Source organism: Spermophilus citellus (genome assembly GCF_964194105.1).
Source record: "Spermophilus citellus genome assembly, chromosome: 4".
Taxonomy (NCBI): Eukaryota; Metazoa; Chordata; class Mammalia; order Rodentia; family Sciuridae; genus Spermophilus; species Spermophilus citellus.
Genome location: NC_138185.1, coordinates 139262769 through 139277915, shown reverse-complemented (window position 1 = coordinate 139277915; position 15147 = coordinate 139262769). Strand labels below are relative to the sequence as shown.

The window sequence follows — 15147 nt, the reverse complement described above, 5'->3', positions numbered from 1 at the left end:
TGAATTGGCTCTTTGTCTTCTGTACTTTTTATCTTGTTCTGGGGAAAATAGGCTTAGAAGGTATCTCAAAATTAAAATTAAAATGCTATTCTTAGTAAAAAAAAATACCTTTTCTAAATCAGAAGTTTTTAAAAAAATTTTTTTAAAAATCTGGAGATTTTATGTTGAATTAAATTATAAAGGCAGTTTACCAGTCCTTGTTAGAGTAGACAAGCTATGGAATGGTGTCAGCTCTTTTAATGACAAAATTCATTACTTAATATCATTCTGTTTTTCTTCCCCTCACTTACACTCCTATAACAGGCTCACTATGCCCCCAAGTACTATTTGCAGAAGCACACTAAGGTGTCACAAGCCCTTTGCAGTACTGAACTAGAAATAGCTTCTCTGTGTTTCTCCGTTTCATTTTTTCTCTTCTCTCTTTCCTTCCCTATCTGTGCCTCTGTGTCTCTTTCTTTCTCTGGGTCTAGGTCTCAGTCTCAGTCTTGGATACATATTCTCTCTCTCTCTCTCTCAAACACATACACACACACACACCAAATAAAAGTATGGACTTAGAAAGCTGAGCTCCTCTAAAAAGCTCATGAGTAATGATGGCTCCTCTCTGATCCACTCCAAATTCCCATCCATGCCACCTCTGCCCTCCAACTGTTCTCACTCAAATCCTTCAACACACAGGAATGCCTCATTATTTCTATAAGAATCTAAACTCATGGCTTTTAACTTTTGCTGGCTCGAACAGCAAAAATTTTGGCATCAAGATAAATTATACTGTAGCACACTAAAATCAGTATGAATCATTGCTATTTTAAATGAACAAACAGTAAATTGAAATGGAAAGGCTGGGAAAAGAAACAGCCTATCAATACCTCTGAAATAGTACCTATAGAATTCATTTTAAAAAGTCAAGGAAGTAGGATTCAAGCAATCATTAAAATTATCTAACATCAGTAGATGAATGTGTTCCAGCAAAAATTAACAACACTACACACATATATTACTCCAAATTTTATTAGAAGCAGCACAATATCCAGCTCATTTTTTGGCTGAAATAAATTAGATTTTTAGTTTTAATTTAATGCCAATTCAGCTTATGGGATATTCACATAATTTTTTCCAATGAATCTAGGTAAATTACTTATAAAAAGACAAAACTTGAGGCTAGGGTTGTAGCTCAGTGGTAGAGTGCTCGCCTAGCAAGTGTGAGGCCCTGGGTTCAATCCTCAGCACCACATAAAAAAATAAATTAAAAAAATAAAGGTAAAAAAAAGACAAAACTTTTCTTTTAATGGCAGCACAGACTTTTGTTGCTCATCTTGCTAAATTCTCAAAGGCTCAAACTCTGAAAGAATGGAACAAACTGAAAGAATATATCAAATAACTTGTTAAACTACTTAAGAAAAGTATTATGGCTAATAAGTTACTATAATCTCCCTTAATGTTGAGAAAATTCACTTCTTCCTGTGGCCTGATTGCCTTTTTTTTTCTTTTTTTTTATTGTTGGTTGTTCAAAACATTACATAGTTCTTGATATATCATATTACACACTTTGATTCAAGTGGGTTATGAACTCCCATTTTTACCCCATATACAGATTGCAGAATCACATCAGTTACACTTCCATTGATTTACATATTGCCATACTAGTGTCTGTTGTATTCTGCTGCCTTTCCTATCCTCTACTATCCCCCTTCTCCTCCCCTCCCCTCTTCTCTCTCTACCCCCTCTACTGTAATTCATTTCTCCCCCTTGTATTATTTTTCCCTTTCCCCTCACTTCCTCTTGTATGTAATTTTGTATAACCCTGAGGGTCTCCTTCCATTTCCATGCAATTTCCCTTCTCTCTCCCTTCCCTCCCACCTCTCATCCCTGTTTAATGTTAATCTTCTTCTCATGCTCTTCGTCCCTACTCTGTTCTTAGTTACTCTCCTTATATCAAAGAAGACATTTGGCATTTGTTTTTTAGGGATTGGCTGGCTTCACTTAGCATAATCTGCTCTAATGCCATCCATTTCCCTCCAAATTCTATGATTTTGTCATTTTTTAATGCAGAGTAATACTCCATTGTGTATAAATGCCACATTTTTTTTATCCATTCGTCTATTGAAGGGCATCTAGGTTGGTTCCACAGTCTTGCTATCGTGAATTGTGCTGCTATGAACATCGATGTAGCAGTGTCCCTGTAGCATGCTCTTTTTAGGTCTTTAGGGAATAGACCGAGAAGGGGAATAGCTGGGTCAAATGGTGGTTCCATTCCCAGCTTTCCCAGGAATCTCCAAACTGCTTTCCAAATTGGCTGCACCAATTTGCAGTCCCACCAACAATGAACAAGTGTACCCTTTTCCCCACATCCTCGCCACCACTTGTTGTTGTTTGACTTCACAATGGCTGCCAATCTTACTGGAGTGAGATGGTATCTTAGGGTGGTTTTGATTTGCATTTCTCTGACTGCTAGAGATGGTGAGCATTTTTTCATGTACTTGTTGATTGATTGTGAAAGGTTAATAAAATAGGTACTTGTCACTCCATTTTTCTATATGCTTAACAAAACACTGTTTGCTAATCTTGTTCCCAGGATGTGCTGTCCCCAACTGTGGACTGTCTGCTAATCTTGTTCCCAGAATGAGCTGTCCCCAACTGCCAAACTACAAAATGTAACTTCTCTCACTGCCCTCTCCAGGGAAAGTATATAAGCTCTGCTCAAGCTGTTCTCAGGGCTCTATCTCTCTTTGCTATAGAGAGCTCTGGGCCCTAGCATGCTGGTCTCCAAATAAACCCTCCCTTCTGCTGTTGCATAAGACAGTCTCTTGTGGTCTCTTTCTCCGACATTTCGCCGGACCCTTACAATTGTATGTCCTCCTCTGAGAAGTGTCTGTTCAGGTCGTTGGCCCATTTGTTGATTGGGTTATTTGTTGTCTTATTGTCTAATTTTTTTAGTTCTTTGTATACTCTGGATATTAGGGCTCTCTCTGAAGTGTGAGGAGTAAAGATTTGTTCCCAGGATGTAGGCTCCCTATTTACCTCTCTTATTGTTTCTTTTGCTGAGAAAAAACTTTTTAGTTTGAGTAAGTCCCATTTGTTGATTCTAGTTATTAACTCTTGTGCTATGGGTGTCCTATTGAGGAATTTGGAGCCCGACCCCACAGTATGTAGATCGTAGCCAACTTTTTCTTCTATCAGACGCAGAGTCTCTGATTGTCTCTTTAAGGACAGAGGGGGGGGGAAACTGTGACACTAAAAGAAATGAAATAGAAATGTTTTTCTACCCTTAGTGAGAAGGTTAACAGAAAAGGCACAATTGACAACATAATGAAATAAAAAACAAAAAGAAAAAGAATCAAATATAGAACAATCATCAATCATACCACTTTCACTAGTTTAACACACACCCATATGTTACAATGTTGGTTTTTATAACTGTGTCCCTGATGTTGCAAGATTAGCAACATACTTACAAATTTCCCAGAAATTTCAATGAAGAAAAATCATTGAACAATTGTACCCCAAGTCTCAAAAAATAGCAAGGAAATGTAATTTACAAAGCAAGAAGGTTTTTAGTTTTTATTTATTTGTTTGTTTGTTCACTTTGGTGCTGGGGATTGAACCCAGGATCTTGTGCTTGTGAGACAAACACTCTTACCAACTGAGCTATACCCCCAGCCCCAATGTCAAAATCATTATTTAAAAAATAGTCTCTATAATGCATTCATTAAATTCAAAGAATTCAGAAAGAAATAGACTTTAACTTCATTATCAACTTTCTTCAGAGCACATCCCAGGAGGTCCTTGCTTAAGATTCTTCACATTCTTCCACTACATCTTCAGTCTCCTGTTCATCTACATATAAAATAACAACCAAAGTCATTAGATAATCAGAAATGTGTTCATAATTAAGGCAAATAATTGAGCCTATTAAATATTAAATCCTTTAACATATAATACATCACATTCTCATGTAATATGTATTGAGTAGTCACCACAAGTTGTGTATAAAGCTTAAAAGTAAGATCAAAAGATAAGGTGTTTGTCTTCATTGAGCTTACTTCTCAGACAGAACTTTTTGGGTTTTGAAAGCTGAAATGATTATGGATTTAGAGATAGACAACAAAATTACTTTTTTGTTTTCTATTAAGCTTCCAGGAAATAGGGTAAATGCTATATGTAGGGTAGATAAGAAATAATTGACTTTGTCTCTTCAAAAACAGAAATAAATCGTGACACTACCAGAAGTGGAATGGAAATGTTTTTCTACCCTAAGGTGAGAAGGTTAACAGAAAAGACAGAATTGATAACAGAATTAAATAAAGGAATATAATAAGAATCACAAAAGACTTGTGGAAAATAATATGTCATAGTAGCTCTGGAAAAGAGTCTGGCAATTCCTCAAAAGGTTATGATAGGCCTGGTGATTCTACTCCTAGGTATATGCCCAAGAGAAATGAAAATATGCATTCACACAAAAACTTGTTCACAAGTATTCACATCAGCATTATATATATATATATATATATATATATATATATATATATACCAAAAAGTAGAAACAACTCAAGTGTCCATCAAGTATTAAAGTGATAAATAAAATATGGACTATCCATACAATGGAATATTATTTAACAATAAAGAGAATGAAGTATTGGCATACTGCAACATGGATAAACCTTGAAAACATTATGTTAAGCATAAAAGGCCAGTAGCAAAAGGTGACATATTGTATGATTCCATTTATGTGAAATATTCAGGCCAGGCAAATTTATTGAGACAGAAAGTAGGATACTGACTGCCTAGAGCTGGGGATTAGAAGAAAAAAAAAGAATGATAATTAATGGACATAGTGTTTCTTTGAGGTGAGATAAAGAAAATATGAAATCGATAGCAGTAATGGATGTACAACTCTGTGATTATAGCATAAATCTTTGAATTATACACTTTAAATGGGTGAATGCTTTGGTGTTATTGAAGAGTGGCCCCACAAAAACTATGTCCTCATTCTTCTTAGGCCCTGGATTTGTGAATTTTACCTTATTTTGGAAAAAGTTCATTTTCTAAAATGAGGCCAAATTAAAGGATCCTGAGATTAGGAGATCATCCTGAATTATCGGGGTAGGCCCTAAATTCAGTAAGAAGTATTTTTTAAAGAAAAAAGCTGAGGGAAATTAAGAAACCCAGAAAGGAAGGCAATGTGAAGAGAGAAGACTGCAGTGATGTGATCAGAAAGTGAGAAAGCCAAAGAACACTGACAGCCATGAGAAACTGGGAAAAGCAAGTAAGAAGCATCCTCCTCTACTGCCTCCAGGCAGAGTGTATGTAGTCTTGGTGACTCCTTGATTTCGGACTTCTGACCTCCAAAACTATGAGAATAAATTTCTGTTTTGGCAATCTGTTACAGCAACCATAAGAAACTAATACAGGTATATAAATTTAATCTCAAAACTATTATTTAAAAATTCAAAAAAATCAGTTGAATAATTAAGTCCAGATGATTTGAAGCTTCCAAGAAAAGTGAGAAACTTAATGATATTGTCATTCCCTCTGTAATGATGCCTATGGACTTTGTTCTGAAGGTCTTATATGCTTGTCCCACTCCACTGTAATTATCTATGAAAGTGCCTCTCTTCATCAATAGACTATGAAAATACTTCAGAGCAGTGATTATGTCCTACTTATTTTGTATTTTGGAACAATGGTCCTCAATTGGGGAAAATTTTGTCCCCCAGTTAACATTTGGTGATGTCTGGAAATACTTTTGTTTGTCAGAACTTCATGGTACACTACTGGCATCTATTGAGTAGAAGCGGAGATTCCGTTAAATATCCTACAATGCACAGAACAGTTCCCTACAACAAAGAATGTCCAGCCCAAGAATGTCAACAGTATAAGGTTGAAAACCCCTTCCTAGAACATAGTAAACCAGGTAAAACACAGTCACCAAGAGCATCTAAGAAGCAATTAATAGAACCTGTAAAAGTAATTTAACAAATAAATAGGTCTGAGGACAAACTGAGAAAAAGAGAAATCCATGAAGACAATGATGAATTAAGGACTTCACTTGGAGCAAACCAAAATATTCTTTTTTATGTAAGTTTTTTTAATTTATATATGACAGCAGAATGCATTACAATTCTTATTATATAGAGAGAGCAAAATTTTTCATATCTCTGGTTGTATACATAGTATATTCACACCAATTCGTGTCTTCATACATGTACTTTGAATTGTAATGATCAATACATTCCACCATCATTAATTACCCCATACCCCCTCCCTTCCCTTCTAACCCCTCTGCCATATCTAGAGTTCCTCTATTCCTCCCATGCTCCTGCTCCCTATCCCACTATGAATCAGCCTCCTTATATTAAAAAAAAAAAAAAAAAGATTGGCATTTGTTTTTTGGGGATTGGATAACTTCACTTAGCATTTATCTTCTCTAACTCCATCCATTTACCTGCAAATGCCATGATTTTATTCTCTTTCATTGCTGAGTAAATATTCCATTGTGTATATATGCCACATTTTTTTAGCCATTCATCTATTGAAGGGCATCTAGGTTGGTTCCACAGTTTAGCTATTGTGAATTGTGCTGCTATAAACATTGATGTGACTGTGTCCCTGTAGTATGCTGTTTTTAAGTCCTTTGGGTATAGACTGAGGAGAGGGACAGTTGGGTTAAATCGTGGTTCCATTCCCAATTTTCCAAGAAATCTCCATACTGCTTTCCATATTGGCTGCACCAATTTGCAGTCCCACCAGCAGTGTATGAGTGTACTATTTTCCCCACATCCTCGTCAACACTTATTGTTGTTTCTCTTCATAATAGCTGCCATTTTGACTAGAATGAGATGAAACCTTAGAGTGGTTCTGATTTGCATTTCTCTAATTGCTAGTGATGATGAACATTTTTTCATGTATTTGTTAATTGATTGTTCATCATCCTCTGAGAAGTGTCTCTTCAGGGTCCTTGGCCCATCTATTGATTGGGCTATTTGTTTTTTGGTGTTTAGCTTTTTGAATTATTTATATATCCTAGTGATTAGTGCTCTATCTGATGTGTAAGGAGTAAAGATTTGCTCCCAAGATATAGGCTCTCTATTCACCTCACAGACTGTTTCTTTTGTTGAGAAGAAGCCTTTTAGTTTGAGTCCATCCCATTTATTGATTCTTGATTTTAATCCTTGTGCCAAAGGAGTCTTATTAAGGAAGTTGGGGCCTAATTCCACATGGTAGAGATTAGGGCCTACTTTTTTTCTATTAGAAAAAGTAGGGTCTCTGGTTTTATTCTTAAGTCCTTGATCCATTTTGAGTTGAGTTTTGTGCATGGTAAGAGATAGGGGTTAAATTTCATTTTGTTGCATATGGATTTCCAGTTTTCCCAGCACCATTTGTTGATGATGCTATCTTTTCTCCAATGCATATTCTTGGCATCTTTGTCTAATATAAGATAATTGTAGTTTCATGGGTTAGTCTTTGTGTCCTCTATTCTGTACCATTGGTCTACCAGTCTGTTTTGGTGCCAATATCATGCTGTTTTGTTACTATTGCTTTGTAGTATAGTTTAAGGTCTGGTATAGTGATGCCACCTGCTTCACACTTCCTGCTAAGGATTGCTTTAGCTATTCTGGGTCTCTTATTTTTCCAGTTGAATTTCATGATTGCTTTTTCTATTTCTATGAGAATGTTATTGGGATTTTTATCAGAATTACATTAAATCTGTATAGGTTTTGGAAGTATGGTCATTTTGCTAATATTAATTCTGCCTATCTAAGAGCAAGGTAGATCTTTCTATCTTCTTCTCTTTGACTTCTTTCTTTAGGGTTCTGTAATTTTCATTACATAGATCTTTTACCTCTTTTTTTAGTTGATTCCCATTTATTTTATTTTTATTTATTTTATTTTTTTAGCCTATTGAGAATGGGATAGTTTTCTTCATTTCCCTTTCTGAGGATTTGTCACTGATACACAGAAATGCCTTTGATTTATGGGTGTTGGTTTTATATCTTGCTACTTTGATGAATTCATTTACTAGTTCTAGGAATTTTCTGGTGGAACTTTTAGGGTCTTCCAGGTATAGAATCATATCAGCAAATAGAGCCAATTTGAATTCTTCTTTTCCTATGTATATCCCTTTAAATTCTTTTGTCCGTCTAATTGCTCTGGCCAGTGTTTCAATAACTATTTTAAATAGAAGTGGTGAAAGAGGGCATCCTTGTCTTGTTCCAGGTTTTAGAGGGAATGCCTTCAATTTTTTTCTCCATTTAGAATGACATTGGCCTGGGGCTTAGCATAGACACCCTTTATCATGTTGAGATATGTTCCTGTTATCCCAAGTTTTTCTAGTGTTTTGAACATAAAGGGGTGCTCTATTTTGTCAAGTACTTTTTCAGCATCTATTGAGATGATCATATGATTCTTATCTTTAAGTCTATTGATGTGATTAATCACATTTATTGATTTCCATATGTTGAAACAACCTTGCATCCCTGGGTTGAATACAACTTGGTTGTGGTGCATGATCTTTTTTTTTTATCGTTATGCATTTTTTTTATTGGTTGTTCAAAACATTACAAAGCTCATGACATATCATCTTCCATACATTTGATTCAAGTGGGTTATGAACTCCCATTTTTTACCCCAAATACAAGTTGCAGAATCACATCGGTTACACATCCACATTTTTACATAATACCATATTAATGACTGTTGTAGTCTGCTACCTTTCCTATCCCCTACTATCCCCCCTCCCCTTCCCTCTCATTTTCCCTCTCTACCCCATCTGCTGTTGTTTAATTCTCTCCAGGAGTTTGTGAGGGGAAAGGGGGAAAAAAAAACAAGGGTGCATGATCTTTTTGATATGTTTTTGTATTCAATTTACCAGAATTTAATGAGAATTTTTGCATCTATGTTCACTAGAGATATTAGTCTGAAGTTTTCTTTTTTTTTTTTTTTTTGATGTGTCTTTGCCTGGGTTTGGAATCAGGGTGATATTGACCCCATAGAATGAGTTTGGAAGTGCTGACTCTTTTTCTATTTCCTGAAATAAATTGAAGAGTATTGGTATTAGTTCTTCTTTAAAGGTCTTGTGGAACTCGGCTGTGTATCCATCCGGTCCTGGGCTTTTCTTGGTTGGTAGACTTTTGATGGCATCTGCTATTTCGTCATTGAAATTGAGCTGTTCAAATTGTGTATATCATCCTGATTCAATTGGGGCAAATTATATGACTCTAGAAATTTGTCAATGCCTTCATTATTTTCTATTTTATTGGAGTACAAGTTTTCAAAATAATTTCTAATTATCTTCTGTATTTCTGTAGTGTCTGTTGTGATATTTCCTTTTTTTAAAAAAAAGTATGTTAGTGATTTTTCTCTCTCCTCTTCGTTAGCATGGCTAAGGGTCTGTCAATTTTACTTATTTTTTCAAAGAGCCAACTTTTCGTTCTGTCAATTCTTTCAATTGTTTCTAAAAGTTTCTAAAAGTTTCAATTTCATTGATTTCAGCTCTTATTTTAATTATTTCCTGTCTTCTGTTTCTTTTGGTGTTGATTTGTTCTTCATTTTTAAAGGGCTTTGAGATGTAGTATTAAGTCATTTATTTGTTGACTTTTTCTTCTTTTAAGGAATGAAGTTTGCAATGGAATTTCCTCTTAGAACTGCTTTCATAGTGTCCCAGAGATTTCGATATGTTGTATCTGTGTTCTCATTTACGTCTAAAAACTTTTAGATCTCCTCCTTGATGTCTTCTGTAACCCATTATTCAATCAGTAGCATATTATTTAGTCTCCAGGTGCTGGAGTGGATTTTATTTCTTATTTTATCATTGATTTCTAATTTCATTCCATTATGATCTGATAGAATGCAGGGTAGTATCTCTACTTTTTTATATTTGCTAATAGCTGCTTTGTGGCATAGTATATGGTCTATTTTAGAGAAGGATCCATGTGCTACTAAGAAAAAAGTATATTCTCTCATTGAAGGTTGAAATATTCTAAATGTGTCAGTTAAGTCTAAGTTATTGATTGTATTATTGAGTTCTATAGTTTCTTTGTTCAGCTTTTATTTGAAAGATCTATCTAGTGATGAAAGATGTGTGTTAAAGTCACCCAAAATTATTGTGTTGTGGTCTATTTGACTCTTGAACTTGAGAAGAGTTTGTTTGATGAACATAGACGCTCCATTATTTGGGGATATATATTTATAATTGTTAAGTCTTGTTGTTGTATGGTTCCCTTGAACAGTATCTTTATCCTTTTTGATTGACTTTAGTTTGAAGTCTACTTTATTTGATATGAGGATGGAAATCCCTGCTTGCTTCTACAGTCCATGTGAGTGGTATGATTTTCCCCTACCCTTCACCTTCAGTCTGTGAAATGTCTTTTTCTATGAGATGTGTCTCTTGTAGGCAGCATGGCAGCATAGTGTTGGGTTTTTTGGCTATTTGTTTGTTTGATACAATCTGCTAGTCTATGTCTTTTGATTGATGAGTTTAGGACATTAACATTCAAGGTTATTATTGAGACATGATTTGTATTCCCAGCCATTTTTGTTTATTTTTGGTATTTAATGTGACTTGGTTTTGCCTCTGATTAGATTTTCCTTCAGTGTAATCCCTCCCTCTGCTGATTTTTGTCATTGTTTTTCATTTCCTCTTCTTGGAATATTTTGCCCAGGATGTTCTGTAGTGTAGGCTTTCTAGTTTTAAATTCTTTTAACTTTCATTTATCATGGACGGTTTTTATTTCATCATCAAATCTAAAGTTTAGTTTTTCTGGATATAAGATTCTTGGTTGGCATCCATTTTCTTTCAGAGCATTGTATATGTTGTTCCACGATCTTCTGGCTTTGAGGGTCTGGATTGAAAAATCTGCTGAGGTACGAACTGGTCTCCCCCTATATGTGATCAGATTCCTCTCTCTTGCAGCTTTTAAGATTCTATCCTTATTCTGTATGCTAGGCATTTTCATTATAATGTTCCTTGGTGTAGATCTGTTGAAATTTTGTACATTAGGTGTCCTGTAAGCCTCTTGTATTTGGTTTTCCAATTCATTCTTCATGCTTGGGAAATTTTCTGATATTATCTCATTGAAGAGATTGTGCATTCCTTTGGTTTGAAACTCTGTGCCTTCCTCTATCCTGATTACTCTTAGATTTGGTCTTTTGATGCTGTCCCATAATTCTTGGATGTTCTGTTCATGGTTTCTAACTTTCTTCACTGTGTAATCAACTTTATTTTCTAGATTGTATACTTTGTCTTCATTATCTGATGTTCTTTTTTCCAAGTGATCTAGTCTGTTGGTTATGCTTTCTATTGAGTTTTTTTATTTGATGTATTGTAGCCTTCATTTCAAGGATTTCTGACTTTTTTTTTCCAGTTTCTCTATCTCTCTCTTGAAGTAATCTTTTGCTACCTTATTTTCTCTCTTATCACACTGTTGGAGTGATCAATTTTTGCTTGTATTTTCTAACTTAGGTGATTCACAGATCATTTTAATTATGAACACTCTGAACTCCTTCTCTGACATTTCATCAACTTCACTACCCATAGGTTCTGTTGTTATAGTGTCCTGGTTTGTTTGGGGCACTTTCCTCCCTTATTTTTTTTCATGTTGTCTATCTGTCTTCCTTTATTGCAGTGTGTATCTGAGATATTACAGTTTCTTCCCTATATTCTTGTAGTACTGGTGCAGATTGTCTGTAACTCACCTTGATGTTGGGCTTCCAGACCCTGCTGGTATCCCTCAATGGATGCTACTGCATCCTATGTCTGGGACCTAAGTAAGTTGGAGTGGGTGAATCTGAGCTGCTAGGCTTGACCTCCCATGGCAGTCTGCTGGTAGGAAGGGGCAGTCTTGTGCCAAAGGCTAGGCTCTGGCAGTGTCTGCTTTGCCGGGGGAGGGATGAACCGGGCAAAATCCTGGATCCTGCAAGGGTTGTTGTGAGCCATCTGGGCTGGATCTCAGCTCTCGGGGTAGTACACTGGTCAGAAGGGGCAGTCCTGCACCAAAGGCTAGGCTCTAGTGAGTGTCTGCCCACCAAGAAAGGTGTGGACCCAGCCCGCTGTGTGCCTGGACCCTGCAGAGGCTGATGTGGGTGGATCCAAAATATTCATTTAATGGAAAAAAATTAGCTAACAGTGTCACTATTTCTAAAAATCCCATGGCTCCACTGCAAAGCAATAAGACTACATTATGACAAGCAAAAGCTTCTCAAACACTCTAGTGCCTTTGAACTGTTTAGTGGAATAATGACATACACCAGCACATACCCCTTTCAAACCACTGCAGTTCACTTCCCAAAATCAATCCACCACAACCAGGTTTCATCAATACAGTTACAATCAAGTGGATGAAACTTCAATATTAAGTACACTCAAATTGTACAATTGTCATTATTGGTAGAACTGGTTCTATCTGAGGACCACAATAAGATAACATAATTAGCTTCCTTTCACTAAACTGAAACCCATATTTCTCAAGTGCACCCAGTGATATCCTGTCACCACATTAATTGACAGCTAGAAACTCTTATTTCAGTTAAGCCTGGAGAGGGTCTTAGACATGGACATCAAAATAAACAAGCAGAGACTCCTCAGATGATCCCAATGTGCTCCTTTGTTATAAGTAACACTCTGTGATATATAACACATGTTATCTAAGTCTCACCTGTTGTTGGTTTCCCAGGAAAACTCAGTTTCAGATGTTGGTCTTCTGATGAAAGGCTCACATTGACACCATACAGTGGATCATCCAAGAAGGAAGGCCTTTTCAATCTCCCAATGCCAACAGTCTTTGACATAAAGTAGTCTTCTGCATCACTAATAACCTCATTCTTGGAAAATTGGAGGCATTTCATATTCTCTGTGTCAATTACAAAAGCTTCTGATATATAATGCCCAGTCAGGGATTCTGTGAGATAGCACTGTTCAGCAACTTTACATTCTACATTCTCGAGCATATCTTCATCCTCTACCTCAGTTTTCTGGACCTCTGCTTCTGACCTATTTAGTAACTTAGAGAGGATAGATCTAGAAAGCTTGGGGAACTCTGATGTTATGTCCTCAATATCTTCATTTTCTCTGTCAGAAGAAAGCCTCATGATGGACTTTTGTTTGAATGTGCATTCATCCAGAAGACACCTCAACTGTTCCTCAGAGAGAAGTGATGTGGAATCTAACTGATAAAACAAACCAAAAGTTTTCATAATCAATTGATTGAGTAAACATGTTTATGTTTGCTAAAGTTCCAATAATACAATATAAATGAAAATGCCAGGAAACCCCTTACATTATATATGCAAATAAGAAAACAAATTATTGTAAATTATTAAAAAGTGCAAAGCAGCCCTAGAGAATAACTTTAGACTCAATCATCACACTAGAATTAGAGTGGGGTGGGGGAGGTGAAGGAAATCCTACAAAAATTAATTACTATACCACATTAATCACTAATAACCTCTCTACACATAAAAGTAACTTGAGCTTAAACGGAGACATCAGAAAAGCACCTTTGATTTTAAAAATCATCAAGCAAAGAAGTAGGCAATCACCTCTTTGATAAACAGACGGGAATATTGTCATAATCCCCAGGAGGTATTTCTCTGTCTCCACCCATTCCTCAGCATAAACCCAACCACCACCCAATTCCGTAATTGAGAAGAAAAAAAAATCTGAGGCTAATAGAGCTTACTGCACCTGCCCCCAGTGATTCACTCTTCTGTCTGTCTACAACGTTCAGTGGACAATACTGCTGAAGACAGAAAAGGAAGAGTGAAGGAGTAGAGCATCCTGAGATGTGCAGTTGCTTCAAAGTTACAGGTCCAGGCAGGAGCCAAGAGCATTCCAGGAGCAGTGCATTTAGGGAGAAAGATTTGATCACACTTATTAAATATTTACCTGTAAAGATAACCAGGGCTAGATATTTGAACTAAGACCTTAAGTATTTAGAACATTTTTCTTTTGGTTATGTCCTCAGAAATAAATAAATCAAAGAATAGAGCCACAGTTTACAAAAATTCAACTGAACTACATGCTACTTGAGTTAAAACAATCTCAAAAAGGAATAGCATTAAAATGTATTGAAACACATTGAAAAAAAAATCTCTCCTCCTCTAAATAATCAGCATAATCCACAGTGTATTATCTAGGAAAACACTCATCCTCCTTTAAAAAGGAATAAGTTCTCTAAGAATAAGAAGTCCCCATAAGAAAAATTTTATTATTACTTGCAATGGCCTTAATGTCTACTTCTGCAAAGCAAAATAATGCTATTATCCTACTTTGTAAGTAAACAGTAAAGAATACTAAATATTCTGTATATGTAGAGCATAGGGAGAGGGGGAGATTCTGCTATTACAACTATAATAGGTAACTCCCCATTAGCAGCATGCAATGCCTCTAGTGTAGCTAATAAAAATAGCATGTAAAAAAGTTGTGTATTATAAGATTACGTACCCCATTTGAATCAAATGTATGATATGTCAAGATCATTGTAATGTTTTGAGCAACTAACAAAAAAATTTTAAAAAGTTGCGTATTATACTTTTAAAATCTATCATCTGTTTTATTTTTATTTTTTAAAATATATATATAGGGGCTGGGGATGTGGCTCAAGCGGTAGCGCGCTCGCCTGGTGTGCGTGCAGCCCGGGTTCGATCCTCAGCACCACATACCAACAAAGATGTTGTGTCCGCCGAGAACTAAAAAATAAATATTAAAAAAATTCTCTCTCTCTCTCTCCTCTTCCTCCTTCTCTCTCTCTCTCTCTCTCTCTCTCTCTCTCTTTAAAAAAAATTATATATATATATATATATATATATTTAGTTGTAGTTGGACACTATACTCTTGTTTTTTATTTATTTATTTTTATATGGTGCTGAGGATTGAACCCAGGGCCTTGCACGCACTAGGCAAGTGCTCTACCGCTGAGCCACAACCCTAGCTCTTATTTGTTTTAAGATTATATTTAACCAACCGATATGAAAACTCAGTGGCAAAAGTCACTGTGAGTTTGAGAATAATAAAGAGATTTTCTGGAAATGTATTCTTAGTAATTATCTGGAATTCACAATTTAGGTAACTCACCTGAAGCTTATTTTAACACAAGTTTTAATTTTATATAATAAAATTTTAATTCACTTAAAACATAAAAGTAACTTAAG

The 15147-nt window shown here is 35.7% G+C and overlaps 1 protein-coding gene across 1 annotated transcript in view; it reads right to left on the bottom strand.

Annotated features, from left to right (window-relative positions):
- Positions 1 to 3486: 3486 nt before the first annotated feature.
- The window catches only part of FSIP1 (fibrous sheath interacting protein 1), a 233583-nt gene continuing 221922 nt past the window's right edge, over positions 3487 to 15147 (bottom strand). The window contains exons 11-12 of the mRNA XM_081290126.1: positions 12654 to 13164; positions 3487 to 3837 (exon numbers count right to left, since the gene is read on the bottom strand). Of these exons, the coding sequence (XP_081146252.1) occupies positions 3791 to 3837; positions 12654 to 13164 (558 nt within the window). The 3' untranslated portion in view covers positions 3487 to 3790. The remainder of the gene's footprint in view (positions 3838 to 12653; positions 13165 to 15147) is intronic.